The sequence below is a fragment of the Oryzias latipes genome, chromosome 9 (genome assembly GCF_002234675.1).
Source record: "Oryzias latipes chromosome 9, ASM223467v1".
NCBI lineage: Eukaryota > Metazoa > Chordata > Actinopteri > Beloniformes > Adrianichthyidae > Oryzias > Oryzias latipes.
Window position 1 is genome coordinate 6531434 of NC_019867.2, and position 23366 is coordinate 6554799.

Here is a 23366-nt window from a genome sequence, read left to right on the forward strand (position 1 = left end):
GTACCACAAATGGTACTATAGGTTTTTCCTGGTAGATCTTGAAAGAACCAACAAAAGGTCCAAAACCTTAGCTTAAAGTCCCTCTATGATTATCTTTTGATCTTTTTTAAAAGTACGTCCAGTGGTCTGTTAATTATGACAAATATATTGTTTTTTAAGGACATAATTTCTGCAGAGCGGCAGGAGTTCATCAAAAATTTGCCTCTGAGGTGTTGCGTGACCGTTGCCGTGGAGCAACCCCACCCCCACTTCCCAGTTACCCATAACTGAAAGCTTGCTAACATTACCGGAGCAACAAAAACGGTGAGCAATATTACAGCAATCCAGACGTACAGTTTTGATCCAGATACCAGCTCAGACAAGGAAAACAAAGACGTTCATGGATCTAGTCGTCTAAAGTGGATGCATCAGAATGGAGCAGAGCAGGGAGCTTAGGGCCTACTTATTGTAGTTTGAACGTAACAACTACAATCTTTTTCAAACAGCATTTTTTTTTGTGTGTCTGCTCTTGATTCACAACAATTTGAATAAATGAATAATCTGAAATGCAATTCAGTCTTAATCTTCTTTATATATGTCCTCAATCATGAGAAAATTGCTACAAGAACATGTCGAAAACACACTTTTTATTAAAGTCTTAAAAATGAATTAACATTTTATTAAGCAACTATAAAGAAACTGAATTTAAGAATGTGGTCCATTTGTGCTAAATTGGATACTATGGAAAAAAATCACTTAAAAGAACAGAAAATCCTGTTTGTTTTTAAAGCCAGCCCTTAAGAATACATAATGCTTGAATTGAAGGGTCAAGCACAACTTACTGATTTTTGTGACTCAATTTTTTGTGTTTTTCTGCAGTATTGTCATCAGAAGAGACCAGCCATCCTTTTTCCTATGAAAAAGGATAGTATTACCGAAACTGTTAAATTATTTAAGGATAAATCAACCAGTCACGCCACCTGTTTAAAAGGTGAGTTCACAAGAAAACAATATCCGGTGCAGAGTGAAGCATTGTGTGTGTGTCTGCTGTGTGGGTCATTGATCTGTGCAGGCTGACTGTGTGCGACGGCTCTGATTGACGTGCTGCCCTGAGGAAACCTGCAACATTAGACTGATAGTTCGAAAGGCAAACTCCTCCCTTTTTATTGGTCATGTGAGTTCGAGGGACTGCAGTAGGATTACTGGTGGGATTTATCATGTAAATAAAGAAGAAAACTGAGCAAAAACAGTCACAATCTTCAGAACACTAGCGTTTCCTTACAGAATTTGTAAGAATCAGTTTTTTGCACGCGATTCAAGGGCGGAGCTACGGAAAAAAGCTTATCCCCCCCATTTGCCTCCAATTTTAGAACCAATTATTGTGTGTTTCACAAAAAACAATGAAAATAAAAATAACTTTAAATTAAATCAACATTACATTAAAACATTTTCATTTGCCACCCTTCCAAAGTCTCCTGCACCTCCAAATAAAATGTTCCGGCTCTGCCACTGACCTGATCCATCTGACATCGAGGAGCTTATAAAGTCTGCAACTATTTTAGAAAGTATAATCTAATCTTTTATTACCATTATATAACCAGAAAAAAGAATCCCTTTAGCAGAAGCTTTAATCCACAGAAGAATAATAAACTAAAACAACAACAATAGAGTTACAGTATTCTATTAAATAGAACAAATAAAAGTCAACGTTTTTACCAAGCAGCACCGTGATAGCACTAATGCTGAAGTCAGACTACAGTTATTTGCTCGATATGAGCCTAAAGGTTTTACATTAGAGGCCTTTTTACTCTTATTGTTGTCCACTCAGTTAAGAGTTAAACCACCAGTTTCCTCCTTTTTTGTCTAAAGAGAAGCAGACCTCAGTCAGGTAAACAGCTTTACTTTCAGAATGTGAGGAAACTGCATATCATATTGAGACCTATAAATACAGTGTGACATCCGATCGTTTAATTGAACCTTTTTACCGTCCGGGTTCTCGTTGTTGTGAAGGATCTTCCACTAAATGAGGTTCATTTGAGGATTTCCAACAGTTTCTGAACAAAAATTCATAATACAAATGCTCAGTTATATATATTTAATTCATTTCATGAAATGGGCGAACAATTAAACTTTGTTGAGTTCTTTGACACAAGCACTAGAAATACAAATGTCCTCTACTGACACATATTATAAAATAAATTTGGAAAAATCTAGTTTTTACATGCTGCTATCGTAGTTATAATTTAAAATTATTTGAATGATCTAATTCTGTTTCCCAGTGAAAACTGCACTGTTCCCTTTTCAGTGCTTCATTCAGACCAAACACTTGATCACCTCTGCATTAGTGTGAACCTAAAACGGCAGGACGTGATTGCAGGATCAGCTGACATGTTCCCAACGCCGCTCTCTTCCCACTGTTATCCCCTTAAAGCGAGCATTGATGTTTGACCAGGGTGGAAAGAAATGGTCCTCCGTTATTCACATCCACACAACCCAGCTAGGCAGAAGAAAAGATTGGCAGAGGCTTGATGAAAGAAGAGTTTGAAAAAAGGTTGGAGGGAAAATAAAAATGTAAATTTTTGGGGAGGAAAGGCACCACAGGACCTGGTGTGAGGCAGGAGACTGATTCTGCTCACTTCAAAGCTAAAATGTTCTGTTTAACCCCGGTTTGGGTTTGTACCAATGTTAACACATACGCAGAATTTTGACTGCAGATCTCTCCTGATAATTAAACAAAAAAGTTCAGTTTCATTCTTAAATATTCAATAATATTATAGCTTTTCTTTTGAAATTTTTGTGCTAGAATTGTTTTTTTTTAAATGAAGCATTGAAAATGTTCTTTATCCAACTTGAGTGACAAAAAGTTAAAGACCCATTGATAAAAATTGAGAAACCTTTGGTGTTTTTAACATGATCTTGTTGCGTTTTTCTACGTCATTATAGAAAAATAACATATTAAAGATCATAGTGACAATTAAAAGAGCAAAATGAAAAATAAAAAAACGTTATATATTAGAAATAAAAACCAAACACAAAAGTTAAAACAAAATAAAAATTAAATGTTTCGGAAAACAAAAATAATTTCCAGAAATCAAAATGAAATATTAAAAAAAGAAACAAAATAAGAAAACAGAAAAGGTTGGTACTATGCGACATCACTGACTGATTGGAAAGATGATATCCAGTATCACTTCAGGAATAATAACATCTGGTCTTAATGATGGACGAACATCATCATCATAAAATTTTAGCATCGAGTGATTGTTGATGAGATTTTCCCTTCGACCATCATATTTTTCTGATGATGGAGGACATATGTTAAGAAAGCTAAGCTTAAATTGCATTTCTTAGTATTTCTTTACTCAAATCGTCTGTATATTGTATGTATAATATTGGATAGCTCCAATATTGCTCGCCATTTTTGTGTCCCTGGTAGTGTTGGGTTGGAGGTGGGGGCTGTACGCTTGCGGGAGAGAATGTAAACAGGGCGCTCTCAGTAATGGGCAACGGTAAAAGGGGGTGGGGTATCTCCATACTTACGGCCCCGCCCATAACTCATGCCACTCTACAGAAACTACGTTCTAGAAAACACGACACTGGTTTTTGATTTTGGCTAAAGGCTGTATAGTTATAATTAAAAAACCAAGGGACGCTTTGCCTTAAATAACGTTCATGAATTAGCCATTTGAAACAGCGAAAATGCTTCTGCACATTTAGCATCGAGCCTCAAAGGACACACGAAAGAAGAGCTGACAAATGTAAAGTCATTGCGAATCCACTCTAATTATGCCTCATGTTGGACCAGAATTTACAGACAGACTAATTAATCTGCTAAACGATTGAAGGGAAGGCGTGTCAGTTTAGTGAAGCCTCATCTTTACACTCCTGCTGACAGTGGGAGCCTCATCTTTACGCTGTGGACTCTACTTGAACACACAGAGGTGAAATATTTGCACAGACCAGTGACTAAACAGATCTGCAGAGAACAGAAACACGGAGCCAAGAGACCATCGTTACATAAACATACATGTGGAACAAAAACAAGGGACATATCAGAAATGTAAGACGACTTATAAATTCCTCAAATGATAACTAAGACATAAAAGATGTAGAACTTACATTATTAATTTAAATCCCCAAAAGTGTGCTCTGATATTTAGGGGAGCATTAAACTAATCTGAAAAAAACAACAATTATGTCCAAAATTTCCTGAGAAAATCATAAGCATTTGAAAATGTGGTTTTCCAAGAAATGAATTGCACCCGGATTGACACTGAAGAATGAAAAGACACTAAATAGCACCAAGAAGCTCCAAAGTCGTTTACACAAAGACAATAACTAAGAATGAAAATAAAACAAATGATCACAAATGAGACAAAAACTTTTGAGAAAATCAAGAAAATATGCTAATTGGAAAGGGAGATGGAAAACCATATGCTTTTCAAGAATGTTTCCACATTTGTGTGGCAGACATGTGCACTGCTGTTTTCTGGGACAGCTCTGCATCCCAAAATGACTGAGTTTGCATGTTGTAACAGGTTGTTCTTGTCTCAAAGCCAGAGAAGAGAATTAGAGGAGCAGGGCAGATGTCCCAGCAGCAGAGGCATCATGTGCTCCATCACTCTGTGGATGCAAAGACTCTGAAGTCTGATGAGATTCAGGCTCTGTGCATGACATGAAGGCATGGAGGACTAATCCTCTGAACAGTCTCATAAGCCAGGACACACAAACAGCGGAAAGATTTGAGGAGAATTGTGCAAATCCACGCCTTTAAAATGATAAGCCAAAAAAAAGAACTCTCCGGAAAGCTGCACCTGACGGTGTTGAGTGAAACTCGCCGTCTGTCCTGAGGATTTCTGCTGCGCGCTGAAGGCGACGCGTCTCATCCAGGGAGCAGAGCAGCTTCCCGCAGAGCTGCGGTTACGTAACTTCACTCCCAAAACTCAGCTTTCCACCAAAGTGGCGACGGGGTTCGCGGTCGAGCGCAAGACGAGGATCGCCAAACCAAAGGATCCAACAAGTAGGCTTGCGAGCACATCCGAGCCAGACGTTATTTTAAAATCAAAAGTCGCTTCTCAGCGCGCAACAGCCAATATGTTTTCAGTTCTCTGGCAACATTTCTGTCCTACCTGCATCATGTTAGTCTGTGGTGTTCCGGCGGATCTGAGCAGAGGGCGTCCTCTCTGCGCGAACCCTCAGCCTCCAACTACCGCGCCACTACCGCGCCTGTGGATGCGAAGGAATGCGCGCGCTCACGTCCACACGCGCACAGGGACAGGGTGACGCGGGAGGTGGAAACAAGTGGAAATCCACGTTACACAATCCAACAGCAAGATGTCATTTGAAAAAGTGTGGACAAATTTAGGAGAACTGTCAATTTCACACCTCTAGGATGAGACGCTCTCGGCTTTGCGCGTTATAAATATATCTGTTGCTTAATTTGGCTCGTCCTCATCCTCGTTAGCAGCTTTAAAATCAAATTTGAATGACTCGGAAGTGCCAATTTGTGATGTCATTTAATGAACTCTATCTAATGGCTTATTAAAGACTCGAACATCTGACAATAATTCACAGTTGTTGAGTGTAATTAGTTAACTACCTTAAAAAGGCTTGAAAATCTGTGTGTGGTGTTGAACCACTTCAACAATTAAAAAGCGCTTCATTTTATCAGGCCCAACAGTGTTTCTGACTTTTTATTTCTTCCCATTTGACCATAAATGTTTTCTTGTTTGCACTGAATTTTCCCTGAATCTGCATGTTTTATTTACACACAAATGCACAGAATAAGTGTAACACTGTGACTAATAGCTGGAATAATAAATTCTAACCCTTAAGAATAAAAATAGTTTAAAATTCAGCAATCACTGAGACGACTGCAGGGTTCCAGGCATTTCTCCTGCTGATGTTGTGCGAAATGTGTCTATCTTCATCCAAGAGCTTCTTCTTCAAATAAGAATCTCAACACTAGAGAAGGTCCTTGATGTTAAAGTTTGAAACCATCTTCAGCGTTTCTCAAACTCTGAGATTGGAGGTTAATGTGCTGCGTCTTAGAGACGTCCACTAATGATTCCTTCAACTCAAATGTTGGACACCATGACTGTTACGGCATCAGATGGGCACACTGTTATAGGTGACACAGGGGAACTTGGCACAAGACCTAGAGGAAACATGGCCAAGGAGTATAAACGACGACCAGACTGAGGGACAGGGAACAAGAGGTGTGACCCCGGTGACCCTCCTCTGGAACAGAACATGGAGGAAAGGAGAATGAATGGCAACCAACCAGAGGTACGGGGAACATGACCATTCTCTAGGACAGAAAACATGGTCAAGGAGGGTGAACAGCAACCATTCTCAGGGAACATGAAGAGGAGCGGTCCCTCCTTATAGTAATAGACAAATGAACAGAAGATGCCCCAGTGACACAAAATTTGGCCAAGGGGGATGAAAGGCAAACATCCTTGAGGACAGGGAACATGAAGAGGAGCAGCCCAACTGACCTTTGAGACTGGAAAAATGGCCATGGGTGAATGAACGGCCACCATCCTCACAGACAGGTAACATGAAGAGGAGTGGCTCTAATGACCCTCTTCAGGAGGAGACACATGAAGAGGTGCAGCCCCAGCGAATTTCCTCTGGAATAGAAAACATGGCAGATGGGGGTGAACAGTGACCATTCACTCAAGGACAGGGAACATGAAGAGGAGCAGTCCCGGATACCCTAATTCGGAACAGGACGCATGAAGAACCATGTTTCTGGCTATCCCCCTCAAGAACAGATGGGCTGGATTTGGCATGGGGCTGCAGAAAATCTTTCAACTAACATGGTGTGGCCGTGGCATGACAACAAAGATTCTCTTGCGTCCAAGGTGGTCAGGTCATATCAGAAACTGGGGGTGTAGGGCAGAATATACAGGAGACCAGGCTTAGTAGGAGAAAACCAAACATTTAATAACTGAAATTTAACATGGAACAAAAAAATCCTTGCCAAAACAAACAGGAGACAACGCAGATGACAAGAAACTGAAAACCATACACTTGAATATACTGATGGTGATTTTAATAGAAAGGAAAACAGCTGAGATACTTGTGAACGTGAACCTGGTGTGAGTGACAGACTCAACAAAGCATGAACAAAAACATCACAGAAACATTCGACTAAACCCCCCCCCCCACACACACACACATTCAATCTTTTGCAGATTCCTTTGAGGTCTCTTTCTGAAGATGCTTTTTGGGTGCGCATGTAACGCAAGTAGCAGTTTCTGGTGATTCTGAATAACTGATCAAATTTGTTTGGGATGGGGTCAGGGAAACGGGCCTCCTGGACCCTAAAGGACCCCACTCCCCCCTCACATGCTTTATGTTCCCTTTTCCCCTCAGGCAAAAGGCTACAGAGCATAAAGACCAGGACCAACAGTTTCTTCTTCCTGGAAGCTGTAGGACTGTTAGGAGGATCCCTCTACCAGCCCCCACTGCATAGTGTTATTAATTAAACCGTTGTTTTTTTCAACCTATTCTATTTTTCTTGTAAATTTAACTTAATTTTTTTTAAAACCATATTTATATTTCTCTGTAATTGTCTGGCCTGGGACCAGAGACATAAATTTTGCTTCACGTTGTAGTGACAAGACAATAAAGATCCAAAGAAATCTGACGAGGGAGAGTTTTTAAATGAACATTTCTTTTGCTCACCGTGTGTTTTTATTTCTGATGGTCTGTTTTTACTGTTTTAGCCTTTTGCAGCTGAAATCCCCCAGACTAATCCACTCCTGACCCCAGCTTGGTTCCGTTTGGGCTTCCTCTGTAATCTGAGTTTGCATGTTTATTACAGAGTCACCAGCTCTCTGCAGAATCTCTGTAGAGCAGGTACAGTCCAGAGGACATTTACTTTACAGTTGTCTTTACATGGTAGGTCTCTGTCATCTGTTTGGGAGCAGGCTCCTTTTTTTCTTTTTCTTTTGGGGCTTAAGGTAAAAATAAACATCGACAACTAAAACCTGTTCATTTGATAAAGAAAATACCTATAAAAAAGTGTCTTGTTCCACATTATAGCTGCATGTAAATATTTAGCTAATGCAGGTAATTTGCAGCGTTTTAAGCACATATTCATGCATTTTTAAGCAGAGAGAAATCAGCAATGAGCGTTACAGTGATGCATAAATTCCGCATGAATAATTAAAGTTGTGCCACAGCTGAGATCATATAAAATGTGTTAAGTTAGCACATCAACCTGTAATTGTTTTAAATGATAAATCGCTATAAATTAGTGAGTGGAACAGGTCTATTAAGAAATTACAGCTGTGGTTGTGGCTGTTTATAATAAAACTTCATTTCTAGTCGTTTCATGATCATAAATGAAAAAAAAAAACTCATGTTGACCTAAAAATGCAGTTAGTTTATCAAATCTTGCAAAATTTGCAAATGAAAGTAAGTTTAAATGTCTCATTTGTGTATTGAATGAAAATATTCCGGACATGATTAAAAAATAATTTGTTTGCAGCAGATAGATTCAATAAAAGTAAAGACTTTACCTCTTGTTTTTCAGTATGGATTCAAGTTTCATCTTAAACACAGAAATCAGCAGCTTGTATTTCAGTGTCTCTGAGCATCATCTCATGGATTTGCATGCTAATATCATTTTAAAATAACTGGATTTTTCGGTAAATGCAATATAACCACAAATGTGAGATCCCCCAACGCATAGTTTGCCAAAAAAACAGGACAAAAAAATTGACCAATTTACATTCTTTGCCTCCAATTCCTTCTCTCTAATGACTCTGGAAGTCAGATAAACATGTCCAGGTTCTCTCTTGGATCCTTTGTTTGTACACGCGCTGCATGATTGTCAGGCGAGTTATTGGTCCAGAAATGCAATTAAAGTCCTGCTGGAGAACCCATGGACTCTCTGTGAGGAACTTAATGAATCTTTGGAAGATTGTCTTTCGATGAAGCTGCCCAGAGCCACTGAGGAAGTGACTGCAGCAACATTTTAAACAGCAATCAAGCCAGGTCAAGAATCCGTACACTTCCAGCTGATTGCATAACCAACAGCTAGAAATGTAAACAGCCTGTGGGACTCATTAGGGAAGGCCATCTGTCTAATTAAAACACACACCTATTAGTCACCAAAAACATGTTTCTGTGCGTTTTCATGAGCTTTCTACAGCTGGGAGGCAATTTTTTCTCAGTTTGAGTCTTTACAATTCCTGCTGTCATTAAAAATACTGAGGATTTCCAGGAATTTACTCAAGACAGATTCTTCTTTTGTTGATATTTTACGTTTTTGTGCATGGGGTTGTCACTTTATCTTTAATTCAAGGAGCAGTTGCAGTTTTTAGGTTTTACTTTCCAATAGCTTTGTGAAATGTTACAGTATTCCTCTCATCCAGAGAAGCAAGGTTGCTCCCTTTAACGTCCTGCACAGCTGTGGGGTTGAACAGCCTGTGATCTGAAATGCTTTTTTTTTTTTGCTTATCTTAATCCAGCTTGTAAAAATAGGATTTGCAGCACTGTAGGTCTATCAGTGAACCCTCTTCTTCATTAATTTACAGCATAAAAAACATTTTCAAATATTACTTAAATTTGTTAGAAATAGTTTAATGTCAAGGTCCCAACACTTTACAAATCCATGATTTCCTACAGAAACTTTCAGATTTGCATCAAATTAAACAGAAATGGAATTCATACTGATCCTATAAAATTTTACTTCTTCAACGTTAAACTTTATTCAAAATTGCTCCGTTTCGAACCCAACCTCCAGAGGGCATTTAAGGAACTTAGAAATGGCTCTGGTGGACTTTGGTAGAACAAAAATTCTCATAGCTTTTGAAACAGAACCGCTTTCATAGGGATAGCTAAAGATCATTCTAACTGAAGTTCATGCAAATTCTGGTCAGATTGTTTCAAAACCCTTTTGTGGCGTGCAGAAAACCCCTGTTTTTGGAAACAACATATGTATCTGCTATTTTCAGATAGATTTGTTTGTTTCCAGAAAACAAACACCCTCCTGAAAAACAGGGGGGGGGGGGGACGATTGCAGCCGACTTTACAAACTCTAAGCCATTTTCTCAAAGCAACACATTTTTTCTTCTTTTCATCAGAGTCAATCCCACTTACTGTCAGTCAAAGGTTACACATCTCTACACTTTCAGATGCCACTTTTGCAGAAATATTCTTCACAACAGGAGATACTTCAAGGATGTCTAAAACCAATTTTAAATCACATAGGATGAGAAAAAAAGTAAAAATTCTGTAACTGAAGTTCTACCAGTGAAATGTCTGATAAAGTGACGTTCTCCCCTGAATTAGAAAGTTTATAGAACAGATGGATCAGGCTGTTTGCAGGCGTTGGGGATTTTGGGCCCCATCAAAAGAATTTTCACCAAAAGAAAAAAAATATATATTTACTGTTATCATGACATTGAAAATAGAATCTTTGTGGTTATATATTGGTTAATGACTTACTGATTTTTTTTGTTTATTTCATTATTGTCGGGGGCCCCCCCCACTAGTTTACGGCCCATCACAACCGCAACTAACGTTATCGGTGCAAAAAAAATGCCATTTTAAAGCTATCCAGCTGTACAGTATTGTCCTAGATGACAGCTCAGACAAGGAAAACAAAGGCGAACATGGATCTATTTGTCTACAGGTGGATGCATCGGAATGGAAATCTAGCAAATACAATCTTTTTCAAAGGGCATGTCTTGTTTGCTCCTGATTCACGACAATTTGAATAAAGTGACACTACAAACGGACACTACCGTTACTCCGAGGACAAGATCGACTTTTCAATTCATAGCTGCATCCTTTCCATCCAAAACTATCAGATAAAACTGAGCAGATATGCTAAAATCCCCTGCAGCTGGTCCTAATCAAAGTTTTTTTTTTTAAAAAGACAGCAACTTCTGTCAAATTACAAACTTTCCTGCCAATCATAATAAACTGAACTTAAATGCAGCTTTGGAAAATGTGTTCTTCATCAACTTTAGTCCAATTTTAAATGTCACCTAAATGCCTCTGTTGTCTATTTTCCAACACAAACAGTTTTTAACTTAATGGCTGAGAACAGTTTAACTGATTACTCTCAAATCTGCATTAGAGTGATACTGTTTATTTACAATCAGCTCAAACAAAACTTTTATTTTGAAATATTTTTATCCAATTTCTTGTCAAATAAACTTATTTAATTTGATGTAAGACAGTGCGACTTAACATTTCACCGAGACAAAACGACTTGCTTGAAGCAAAAATGTAAAAAATGTTACCAAAAGAAATTTGAAAAAAATAAATAAAAATACATCTGCCAATATAAATTACTTTTAATAATAATAAAATTTCTACTTATATTAGGATGAGTAAAGTTATTTGACAGTCTTCTTTCTCTTTCGGCTTTTCCCATCAGGGGTCACCACAGCGAAACAACCCTCCCTCGAGGATGAGTTGCATGGTTAACTTGGCAATATTTTACGCCACATGCCCTTCCTAACGCAACCCTCTCAATTCCAACCGGGCTTGGGACTGGCACAGCAGCAGAGAAGGGAATAGGGAGCAGCCCGGAATTGAACCTAAGTTACACAGACGGAAGGCGCCGCAAACCAGCACGAGCTAAACCAGCCCCAGTAAAGTTGTTTGACAGTAAACTGCAGAAAATACTTATTTATTTAAATACTTCCCTTTGAATCAGACAGTATAATGTATTTTGATTAATGTATTTTGATTAATGTATTTTGAGTTCCTCCTATCTGCAACCACTTACTCATAATGGGTCAGGCACAGATTCTCAGGGATCCCTTTTCTTTTTGCAGCACCGATTACTAGGAGCCCCTCATGCACACACAGCAGCTTAAAAAGGCGGGATGGTGGTGGATGTGGGTAGATCATCAAAGAAATGTAAATCCTCGTCTGCTGCAGGCGGAGGTTCCCAAGACAGAGCTTTACAGCTGGAGCGCTACGGCAGCCTCAGTAATCACATATGCAAAAAAAATAAAGAAATAAATAAAAAGAATAGCTCAAAAACTTACAAACAGAAACACGATGGCGGCAGCTTGAGCGTAATTTGCCCCTCTGGATTTCATGTTTCTATGGAGAAGAATTTCTATTTTTAGAAATGCTAAAAATAGATCTTTTCTGTAGCTCCAAGGCTTTGAATCATGTCTGAATAAACCCAACAGTCTTTGCGGTGTTGGGTTTTCTTAAGGAGCTTTAGTTCATTCATTGCGTAAAGTTTGCTCTCCCCTGACCATCACAAAATGTAAAAATAAATGTAAGGCCTACTGAGAGGAGAAACAGCAAGAAATTGGAATTTTTTTTTAAAGAAGATTTTTGCTATTTTTGGTTACTAAAAACTCAAATATTGAGAGATATGAACATCTTTTCAAACACTCAAGTTTGATACAAAACCTCAAACATCTAAAACTGAGACGACCAGACAAGTGATCAGCGACAACCCTGATAACTCGCTCGGTTCATTAACAAGCTCCAGCAAAGTGGACCCATAGCAGCTCAGGAACACCACAGACTTATTGTGGAGGCGAGTTGTGCGAGTATGTGGGGTGGTAGGGGGGCAACTTTGTAGCCGTGGAAACTGTTGCTAAGTAGCAAACTAAGGCATAAACGGGGACAAATATATATTGTGAATGAAGCAATTAGCAAAAAAACTAAAAATAACTATTTTTCCAGAAAGTTTACTTCTGGAGTGATGCAGAAGATGCACAATATGTTAAAAAACAAAAACGCACCAAAGTGCCTTTAGTGACTTCCACTTTCTGTTTACCTTCAAACTATCAAAGTCCTTTTACATCTTTCCATGTTATGTGAAAAGATTGTAATTTATTCCCTTCTTTTATAAAATATGGTGAGTTTTTCCAAAAACTATCATGCAACATAACTGAGGTGAATGAAAAAAATCTAGGGCAAATTAAAAAATTAGAGCCTTTCTAAAATACTTCCAAAACAATCACAATAAAAGCTTTTTATACTACATTTTTTGATAAATTGTTCATGAAAGGGAACCAAATGGAATGAGTCGGAAACATAATAAAATGGCTGCATCTCTTAGCATTTATGGAGATTAAATATTTATGTAAGAAACTAAAATAGAAGTAAAAAAAGTTCTTATTTCTTAAATTGTTGTTTTTTCTTTAAGGTTATTGTGCCCTATCATGCTTGAATATTTGATTTGATGAATATCAATAGGTTACATTTACATTTGCTTACATTTCCAGATATACGGTAGCAAATTGTGTTAATAATGCTAAAAGTCAATTTGAAAATTCTGCGAAACACAATTCAATCCCCGTTTAAGATGAGAGAAAATATAATTTAAAAATTTTCGGACAGACATACAGTGTGGAGTTGTGAAACATCAAACATATACTAATTGATGCAATAGGACTTTTTTAAAAGGAAATTGGCAATTTTTTTTTATTTTCGTGGACTTTAGAGAGTTTTAAACATATCTTAATAAAAAAAATTTAAAAAAAGGATTTACTGTCAGTTCTTTGATGTAAAACACAGGGTTGTGTCAGGAAAGGCATCCAGCTTAAAGTCTCTGCCAAACCACCTGCGCGAATCAGTGAAAGCTGATTTGTCGTGGCGACCCCTGAAGAGATATGCCAAGAGGTGGACAAAAACAACAGCCTATGGGACCGGAAGTTTGCTTTTTAAGTATGCATTATTACAGTGAATTATCATTTTCCAGCACCTGGACCATGGTATAAAACAGGATCATTTTCTTCTGTCTGACTCCTGTTATTCATGGCTCCTTTTATTTTGAAATGTCTTGCATGCATAGTTAAGTTGGCATGAACATTGACCAATAAATACATTTGTTTGTATTTTATAAAGAGGATTTATTAGTTTTGGTAAACATTTGACCTTTTTGGGACTTGAATCCTGGAGGTTTAGAGGTAAATCTGGTCTGGATTATAAGAACACTCTTTAGCATCGTCTCCCCTGCACCCTAAAGGTTGGAAAGTTTTTTTTGGAGGGGTGGGGGACTTGGAAAAAGGTGGGCTGTGCAGCATCTTTGAAGTGAAACAGAGCAGTCTCCCGAGCACCGCCATGCTCCTCCATCTTCCTCCCTGCCTGTGAAATCTGAGTTACAGAAAACAGGGACAAAGAGGACATCCCATTAATATGCTAATCCGTGGCAGAATGACTCCAGCACACAGAGCAGATCCAGACGAACATGCGTGTCATCTGTGAGGCAAGCTTTGCAAAATTAAAAGAGAAGAGGTGGAGGAAGTATAGTGGATATGACGCTGACACGATGAGCATAAAAAACAGAAGAGTTGGGTTTGTAGAAAGGGAATCCCCAACAACAAAAATGCATCATTCTGCCTTTTGAACAGCAGAAGCAGAGAAAAAAAAATAAGCGATATATTCTTAGTGGGAGCATGTGCTGCGTGTCCTCGCCATGTGTGGCCTCCCTTGCATCAATAATCCATGCAACCTGATCATGTGGGGAGACAGCAGAGAACTAAAGGCTTATATAAGAGTCAGGTCTGAGCTTGGGGGTGGGGGATTGACTGATCCAGACCTGATGACTGGAAGAAAATAAAAAAGCTGCTGCATCTCTATTGTACGACAACAGCGACTGCCAATCACAGAGCATTTGTTGAGCCGCTGATAAGGTCGATGGCGGCTTGAACTGGTGGGGAATTTTGCTGGCAGCATCTCCTCAACCCTGCTGATCGGAGGCCTGAGCCAAATAGGAGCTGCTGCCGTGGTCTCAGGAAAGCAGGACTTCTCGTGCCTCTCGGAGGGACACTGACATGGACAGGCAGCCCGAATGTTTCATCCCTCCCTCCTTATCTCCTCGGCCAAAATCCCCTGCCTCCAGAAAGCAATTTAAAGGCCAGGGAGACAGGAGAGAAGGGTTCGCAGATACAGGAATGCAAGCTCGTGATAAAGCTTCAGACTTTAAATATACAGCTTCGTGCACACATTCTCTCTCAAGTGACATTTAAGATCAATACATTTTACGCAGATAGTTCCTCAGTTATTTGACAAAAAACAAAATAACCATTTTGAATCATTCAAAATCATAAATAAAATGCTCAACCTAATAAAGCCCTCTACATCAAAATAAATTGACAAATTTAAGATATTTTTAAATCCACAAAACAATTGCCATTCTATTTTTATGAAAAATGGTATCGATTGGGATATATTGGGTGATTTGTTAAGTTTTGGTAAAGAACAATGTTAGTTTAAGATCCAAAAATAATGAGGAGTTTCCTGAAATAAATATTTTCAAATGGTTTTCTGCCTCCCACTCCTTTTTAAAAGTTTATTAAACTCTTTTTCAGAAACTTCATATTTGATGGATTCAATGATTCGTGTATATGAAGCACAAATACAGTACAGACCAAAAGTTTGGACACATCTTTTCATTAAAAGAGTTTTACTTTATTTTCACATGAAAATTGTAGATTCACACTGAAGGCATCATAACTGTGAATTAACATGTGGAATTATATACATAACAAAAAAGTGTGAAACAGATGAAAATATGTCATATTTTAGGTTCTTCATAGTAGCCACCTTTTGATACGATTACTGCTTTGCACACTCTTGGCATTCTCCTGATGAGCTTCAAGAGGCAGTCACCTGGAATGGTCTTCCAACAGTCTTGAAGGAGTTTCCAGAGAAGCTTAGCACTTGTTGGCCCTTTTGCTTTCACTCTGCAGTCCAGCTCACCCCAAACCATCTCCATTGGGTTCAGGTCCGGTGACTGTGGAGGCCAGGTTATCTGGTGCAGCATCCAATCACTCTCCTTGGTCAAATAGCCCTTACACAGCCTGAAGGTGTGTTTGGGGTCGTTGTCCTGTTGAAAAATAAATGATGGTCCAACTGAACGCAAACCGGATGGAATAGCATATCGCTGCAAGATGCTGTGGTAGCCATGCTGGTTCAGTATGCCTTCAATTTGGAATAAATCCCCAACAGTGTCACCAGCAAAGCACCCCCCACACCATCACACCTCCTCCTCCATGCTTCATGGTGGGAACCAGGTATGTAGAGTCCATCTGTTCACCTTTTCGTCATGCATTCAGCACACAATATTTAAACTGCTGTTTTAACTGTTAACTTGTTTTGTGTTTTATTGTTGTATTTTTATGCTCTTACATATTTTTGAACTGTGAGGTGACCTTGAGTGTCCAGAAAGGCGCCATATAAATACAATTATTATTTTTCTGCGTGGCCCAAAGACACGGTGGATGGAACCAAAAATCTCCAATTTGGACTCATCAGACCAAGGCACAGATTTCCACTGGTCTCATGTCTATTCCTTGTGTTCTTTAGCCCAAACAAGTCTCTTCTGCTTGCAGTGGTTTCCTAGCAGATATTCTACCATGAAGGCCTGATTCACACGGTCTCCTTTTAACAGTAGTAGAGATGTGTCTGCTGCTAGAACTCTGTGTGCATTGACCTGCTCTCTAATCTGAGCTGCTGTTAACCTGCCATTTCTGAGGCTGATCGGATAAACTTATCCTCAGCAGCAGAGGTGACTCTTGGTCTTGGACTTGGACTATGCAACTCCCAACTTTGTTTAACACATAAAGACAGTCCAACACCGCCAGATGTTTGATGCTTTAACGCAACACCCCACCTGGTTTGCAACTTAAAATAAGAAAAAAATAAATAAATAAGACATTTTGATAGAGCACCCTGTACCTCTCCGATTTACTTCATCATTAAGCACAACCAGAATTAATCCCTTTACAAGGTGCGCTGTCATTTTTTAAAAGAAAAAGACTTAAGTAGGTGTGTGTATTTGCAAGAGTCTGGCAATACCAGAACCCTTTTTCCAGTGTATTTTCATGACATAGAAAAAGACTACCTGAATATCAATATGCCTTACTTTGTAATAAATTGTAAAAGGCAGCCGTTTCTCATACAAGTTGCTTTTATCCAGGCGAACTCAGTGCTTTTACTTTGGTAAGTTAGGAAATTGGTTCTTAAAGGGAACATTGTCTGATTTACACAAAATATTTTTCAGTATAAGAAAAAAAACCCAACAGAATGGATGTGCCTTAACCAATCCAGTTTTGTTGAATGTATGTCTCATAACGACAAAAGCCACGGGGCTGACTGAATATTTCACACAAACTGGATCTTTTAGTTGTTTTTTGCGCTGTAGAGCTGCTTAAAGCGTCTCAGTGTGCGGTGCCACTAACTAGCGTTCATGTGTTTAGGGGAAAACAATTGTCAGAGGCTCAGTTAAATTGATAAAAGTATCGCCAAATGATTTATCACCGTATCGATGGAAGTTGGTTCAAATGACCTCATCAGCCCGTACTTCTGAGATTGTCAGGAAGGGAGTTCAATGGACCCAAAAGATGCAGACTGCTCAGAAATAAGAATGTAAAAAAAAAAAAAAAAAAAAAAAAAAACATAGTTCCACAGGGCAAAAGAAGATTCTCTGTGGGTATAAATTAATTGCTCCTTAGTTAGTCCACCAGGACGTGTCATTAGGACTGTGACAAAAGGAAAAAAGGTTGTTCCCAGGTAAGGAAGACTTGTGTGAAAACTGATGTCAGTGGGTTCACTCACTTCTGTCACGAGGAGGAATGTTGTGGATCCAAGAATGTGCACTGAAGACATCCAGAGGAGGAGAGAGGGAGAGGCACAGCAGGGCAACCCAAATGAACTTTGCTCAAAATTGAGTAGAATCCAAACAGTTCATGCTCAAAATCTAAATAGAAGAAAACAGAGTCTGAACAATGTCACTGCATTGAAAACTAAAAAAGGAAGCAGGTGACCCAAACAGCAGCAACGTTTGGTCCAAAGTCGCAAACATTCCAGTAACTGGAGACTTTCTGCCACTGATCAGCTGGGCAGTGCTTGCTGTAAAGGCTGCGACACAGCTGAAACTGATCAAAAGATTTACCTGGCAAGGCCGCCTGCAGGTAGGGAAAGGGGTGTGTCCTGAGAGTCATGAACAAGGAAACCACTTCTACTGCCTCTAGTGGAATCACGGTGAACTACAGGTCAGAAAACATGTATCAAGTTCTGAAAATTGATTTTTCAGGAAAGTTTGGCTCAAGCTATTGAGATAGGGGTCTCCAAAATGCATGCATCAAAAATGATACCAATGGTTATGTAGGGTTAATGTGAGTTTCGACAAGCTTTCCTTCAGCTCAGAGACAGACTGCCTTCCTGACCTGGTTTTGTCACAACTTCCTCCAAGTGTTCAGTAAAAATTACAGCTGTGATGCTTTTTATGAGGCCTGACTGAGGCTTAAAATGGCCAATTAAAAAGTGGAAGCCCCCAGTCAGCTTGAAAGAACTTGGCTGTGCTTCAGTTTGTGATTAGTCTTAACCTGGACGGTGACAGTTAATTAAATATTGAGGCAGCTTAAATTGATTCAATGTGCCTTTGCTTTATCGGTCACTTCTTTAATTGACGTTCTAATCTCACTCGGCTCTTCTTCTTTTGCAGACAGACTCCGCTCCTTATCTAAAAGAGTGCACATGTTTAAGGGGCAGAAATACATCCAAGCAGATATTTTAGTACACAGAAGAAGCTGTAAGAGTTTTGGTCAATTTAGATCATTCATGACAGTGGTAGGCTTTGTAAAGAACATTTGTTTTTTGAATGCAACAGAAATAAATCCAAAGACAGGAAATCCCCTTTTTTACTAGATAGAATTTGGATTTTCTGGGATAACAGAGACAAGAGGTCCACTCCTCTCCCTGCTTCTGAACTGTATCAGAATATTCCTTATTAAAGGAACGCTGCAAATGAGGAAAATTATTTTAAATATTTGCTGCTTTAGACAGTCGCAGGAGAAGCCACAAGGCTGCACCCTGACATCGTCCAGAAATGAGAAAATCCCTCTAAAAGCACCTTCAAATCTACCCTAATTAACTTGTGGCATCTTCTTTAATCCTGTCAGAAACTGAAACATAAAAAAACAATTTGTCGGAGGACTGAAACATACTTAAGGCTTGTTGCCAAGCAACAGCTGTTCTTTTAAAACGTACAGTTTTAGTTTCAGACTTAGAACAGGCAGAAGTATCAAAACTGCTTTGGCATGATGTGAATTTTGTTGCTTTTGAATAAACTCACCTCATCCCTGCAAGGCAATTAAAAGGTAAATAAAACAGACCTATTGATTTTTGCCTTTACTTTTTAATGAATTAATCAAGGATTTGGAATTTTCTCTAAAAGGTATTTGAAAAAAAATCTGCATTTACTTTTTTACTTTCTTCTCACTTTCTATTACTTTCAAAAGCCTTGGTATTTTTGAAGAACTAGGTGAAATGTTTTATTTTATTTCTTTTTGTCCAAAACATGTTTATCATAGTTAGCTACAGTCATTTATATTCAGAGTCAATGTTTCACTGTAAGATATTTTTAACATTTTTATCAAACTCAGAATTCTTCACAGATATAAGATGTCTAAGTTGAAATACCTTTATTTTAGGTTAAACCTTCATGCTGTGTCACTAATTCAGCACATACCATTTAATCAAATTACACTTAAATTGGCATCACAATAAACGTGCTGGTTTGCGGCGCCTTCCGTCCGTGAAACCCGGGTTCGACTCCAGGCTGCTCCCTGTTCCCTTCTCTACCTCTGCCGGTTCCAAGCCCGGTTAGAGAAGGTTGCGCCAGGAAGGGCATCCGGCGTAAAACATTGCCAAATTTACCATGCGACTTGTTCGCTGTGGCGACCCCTGATGGGAGAAGCCGAAAGTGGAAGAAGAATTGAAAATAAACTCAGGCATGAAGGGGTTAAACTACACAACCTTTAATAATTTTTCTATATCCTGTGTTTTTCACAATAATAGCATTTTTTTGGCACCAGTGTCAAGTCTTTCTTGGTGAAGTAATTTTATTTTGGTTAATATGTTTCAACAAAGAAAGATGGAAATAGTATAAAGGGTTAAGATTGTTATAATTAAAACAAGCAATAAAACATGCAAAGGAAATTGATTTGCGCGTCAAAAACAGCATGTCATTAAAATATTCACGCAGATTCAAGGCAAAACTAACAGAACTTAACAGACCCACAGTCTGATGTATTTGCATGAATATGTAGATTATCTTTGTTTCATTTGAAGGTGGTCCACTTTAATAATGCTGTGGGATGTAATTTCTCTGAAAGCAGGCTCAGAACTCAGATTATGTGGTTAAATCCCAATCAGACCATCAAAGTGAGCTGCTTTTTTGTTCACTGTACTGTAAAGCTCAACCTAACACTGTGGATAACCTGGAATATCTCATGCTGAAAAGCTGATTTTTTGGTCACGTTGAAACCTCTTCTACCTTAAAAAGGGGGAATAGCACCACCCAATGGGCGTTTTCTGGTTACACATCTTTTCCTCTGGGACAGGAGCAAAAAATAAAATCTATTTGAATTGCATACCAACAGATGAAAAATAACAAAAATATCTGAAGTTTGACCCACACACATGTGCACTTATTAAAGGTTTGCTAGTGAAACTATAAAGTGGACAGCAAACAACGTTTTTTAACAACTTGAATCCTTTATTTCCGATTGAATTTATGAGTACAAAACATTTGGAGCTTGCAGTGTGACGCCACAGGAATTATTTACAGAGGTGTTATCTACAACAGAATGGATACCTGCAAACAAACGGGATAAAAAGAGGGAGAGAACAGGCCTAAAACAATTGCTGGAAACTACGACAGATGTGTCTGCCAGCTACTCTGAGCGTCCCTGGACTTCATTTTGAGCCCAGGAACCTCAGAGTGACCACAGTTCACCACAGTAAGATCCCTTCAGTCCTTCAGGAGGAGTCCCAGTCATCCATCACCTGCATTCTCCCCCCTTTTCGGTCTGTGCTTCCAACTTAAGAAGCTTCCTCATCGATCTTCGGGGCCAAGTAGTATTTGATGTGTCCCATATCGGCAATCTTGTACTCCACCACTGTGAACAGATAAATGTGATGAGGTCGAGCTTCAGCAGGTGTGATGACGGACACACAACGTAAGCCACCTTACCAAGGGGGATATCAGCAGACATGCTAAGGGTTACAGTCTTTGACAGCGGAGTGGCCTTGGTGAAGAAGTTCAGATAGTTGAGAGCAAAAATCAGCTGGACGGGTTCATTCATCTCAATGGTGACCTGAAGGAAAGCGGGAAGTTACAAAACGATGTCAAAACAAACCGATTTTCCTCTGCAGGACAGATCCACCCCTCATACTTACGGCCTCTTCTTCTTTGTCCACATTGCTGGTCTGGGACAGCTTGATGTTTCCCGTGCCCAGCTCTCCCGAAGCGGAGAATTTAACACCGTCTTTGGCACAGGAGATCATGACGGCGTCGCCGATCTGCGACAGGTCACGGCAAATACGGGCGAACTCCCCGGAGGGCATCTTCACCACGCAGCTGTACTCTTGTTCCTGACAGGAGCAAAGAAAGTGAAGATCAGGGAATGCTGGGAAATACTGCAGAAGAGGTAATTAAAAAATACCTACTGGAATGCCCAGCTGCTCCACATCCAGGTCCATCAGCTTCATTTCATAATCTGAAACTTTTTCTTGGTCTGCAGGAACACAGAAAAGTGAAAAGGAGCATAAAGACTTTGGAGGATTTTCATCAGATGAACAGTTTCCGTATGACGAACAGTTAGAAACTTACTGATGGTCTCAAACACAAGAGCCAGAGTGTCAGCGGCGTCCTCCGCTCTGAGGGTGATGATGTCCTCATTTCCCGCACACTTCAGGATTTTGGACATACTGAGAAAAGCAGTAAAACATTTGAGCTTTTATTTGAATAGCAAAAATTTAGCTTTTATTAATGTCACCTTTTAATCTATAAGTATAAAGTACTATGTTTGAAGTAAATTTATTTTAAAAACGATAACGTGGTATGTTTAAAAAAAATGATCCAAGTATTTGTATCAACATGCTAATCTAATTCCGGAAACTCTTATGAAAGAGTGACGTAAGCGGAAGTGCAAGTTCCCGGGTTTTGAGGATTCCCGCCAACACTGCCGGCAAGAGTTTTGGCGCTAAAGTACCGCAGCAAGTGCGGCTCTGTGACAGCGCAAAGACATATTTGCACATGTCAACGTTTTAGACGTTTTGTTTTTTTGCTGGTTGAAATCAGCGAGTGGACAGTAAAGAGTTAACCGAGCAGGGAGACATGCCCGGGCTTCTCCAGCAAGATGGCCTCCTTTGTCGGCCTCACAACGATCGACGTTTCACTCGTCCAAGATGATTTTGGCGCCACACACGATTACCATGAACAATTCGTAAATGTCTGAACTTGAAGTCAGCCCCTGATAATCACTTTAAATACATTTAATAGGCAGAACACATGACATGCAGATTATACACGAAGCTTCCCTCTTATTAAACTTTGTTGTTTTTCTCCCCGTCACCTGCTAAGGTTGACTCCCATGGCGAGGTTTCTGTCGCAGCGGTAAGAGTCGAAGCCGTCGTGCCGGAGAGTGAGCTGCACCAGGGATACGTGAGACGAGTCCATGCTCTGCAGAGAGATGCCGGACGAACTGACGTCCCAGCAGGCTTCTGTGATCAAATCCTTCAGGGCTTCCAGGACCTTTTTCAGGATGGAGCCCTGGACCAGGCGAGCCTCAAACATGGTTATTCTGTGGAGGGTTGCGTAGATCGAAAAAGAAGGCAAAGGTTGGTGGAGGTTTTCAGCGCTGCTCCGGTAAAAGGAGGCTGCAGTGAGGAGTAATCACGACGTAGGCGATGACAAAGCGGCTTTGGCAGTTCAGTCTTTGTGTGGCACGCGGGCTACAGACGCGTCTTCTACAACAACCACAAGATTTGAGCTGGAAGCCCGCGCAAACGCCTGTTGTTTAATAACGCTGCGTCGTTGCGTCATTTCCGGACGTGTGACACACTTCCGTCAATAAAACGGAAGCTGGATGCAAATCTGCAAAAACATTTTTGTTTAGAGATTTAAAAAGGAATCTGCTTGTTGAAAAGAATTATTTTCACATTTTGGGCATGTAAAACATATTCCCGTAGTTTTTAATACAAATTGGGAATATTTCTGACTTTTAAAAATATTACAAAAATATTTTAGAATGAAATTAAAAGGTCTAATTGTTTTTGTTTTTAAAAGAAAGTGACCTCATTCTTAACAAAACACTGGTTAAATAAATGTTTTCTCTTGTTTGGTGTGGTAGATTATAATACTCTTAAAATAAAGTGAGAAGAGTTTTCTTAAGTCATCAGATGTCCTGCAAAAATGACACTAGTTACTATATTAATTAAATCTGAGGAAATAAGCTCCTAATGTTGATCAATATATGGAGTTGTTGTACATTTGTAACATTGAATGCCTGAATAATATTAATTTGTCTCATGTTTTACACATATGTTTGTTTTAAGAAAATTGCATCATTTACAAATGTACAAAACAAAAA

The 23366-nt window shown here is 39.3% G+C and overlaps 2 protein-coding genes and 1 long non-coding RNA gene across 8 annotated transcripts in view; 1 reads left to right on the top strand and 2 right to left on the bottom strand.

The window, feature by feature from the left end:
- LOC101175167 (calsenilin) overlaps positions 1–17818 on the bottom strand; it is a 63367-nt gene extending 45549 nt beyond the window's left edge. Inside the window, exon 1 of one of the 6 annotated variants that reach the window (XM_020705764.2) lies at positions 17545–17818. In XM_020705764.2, coding sequence (XP_020561423.1) covers positions 17545–17595 — 51 coding nt within the window. In that variant the 5' untranslated portion in view covers positions 17596–17818. Of the gene's footprint in view, positions 1–4793; positions 5048–5108; positions 5346–6479; positions 6569–17544 lie in introns of those variants that run through there. The other 5 variants (XM_020705765.2, XM_011478914.3, XM_004072184.4 and 2 more) reach the window with 5 other exon arrangements.
- A 2649-nt stretch (positions 17819–20467) lies between these two features.
- pcna (proliferating cell nuclear antigen) lies at positions 20468–22812 on the bottom strand. The gene is made up of 6 exons (XM_004072187.4): positions 22350–22812; positions 21605–21702; positions 21442–21509; positions 21172–21366; positions 20966–21089; positions 20468–20891 (listed from the first exon to the last, which is right to left on the bottom strand). The coding sequence occupies exons 1-6, from the start codon at positions 22568–22570 to the stop codon at positions 20815–20817; spliced, it is 783 nt and encodes a 260-aa protein (XP_004072235.1). The 5' UTR covers positions 22571–22812; the 3' UTR covers positions 20468–20814.
- Positions 21272–22132, top strand: LOC110015606. Its single transcript, XR_002290831.1, has 2 exons — positions 21272–21422; positions 21516–22132. It is a non-coding gene; the product is annotated as an uncharacterized LOC110015606 (long non-coding RNA).
- Positions 22813–23366: the final 554 nt, after the last annotated feature.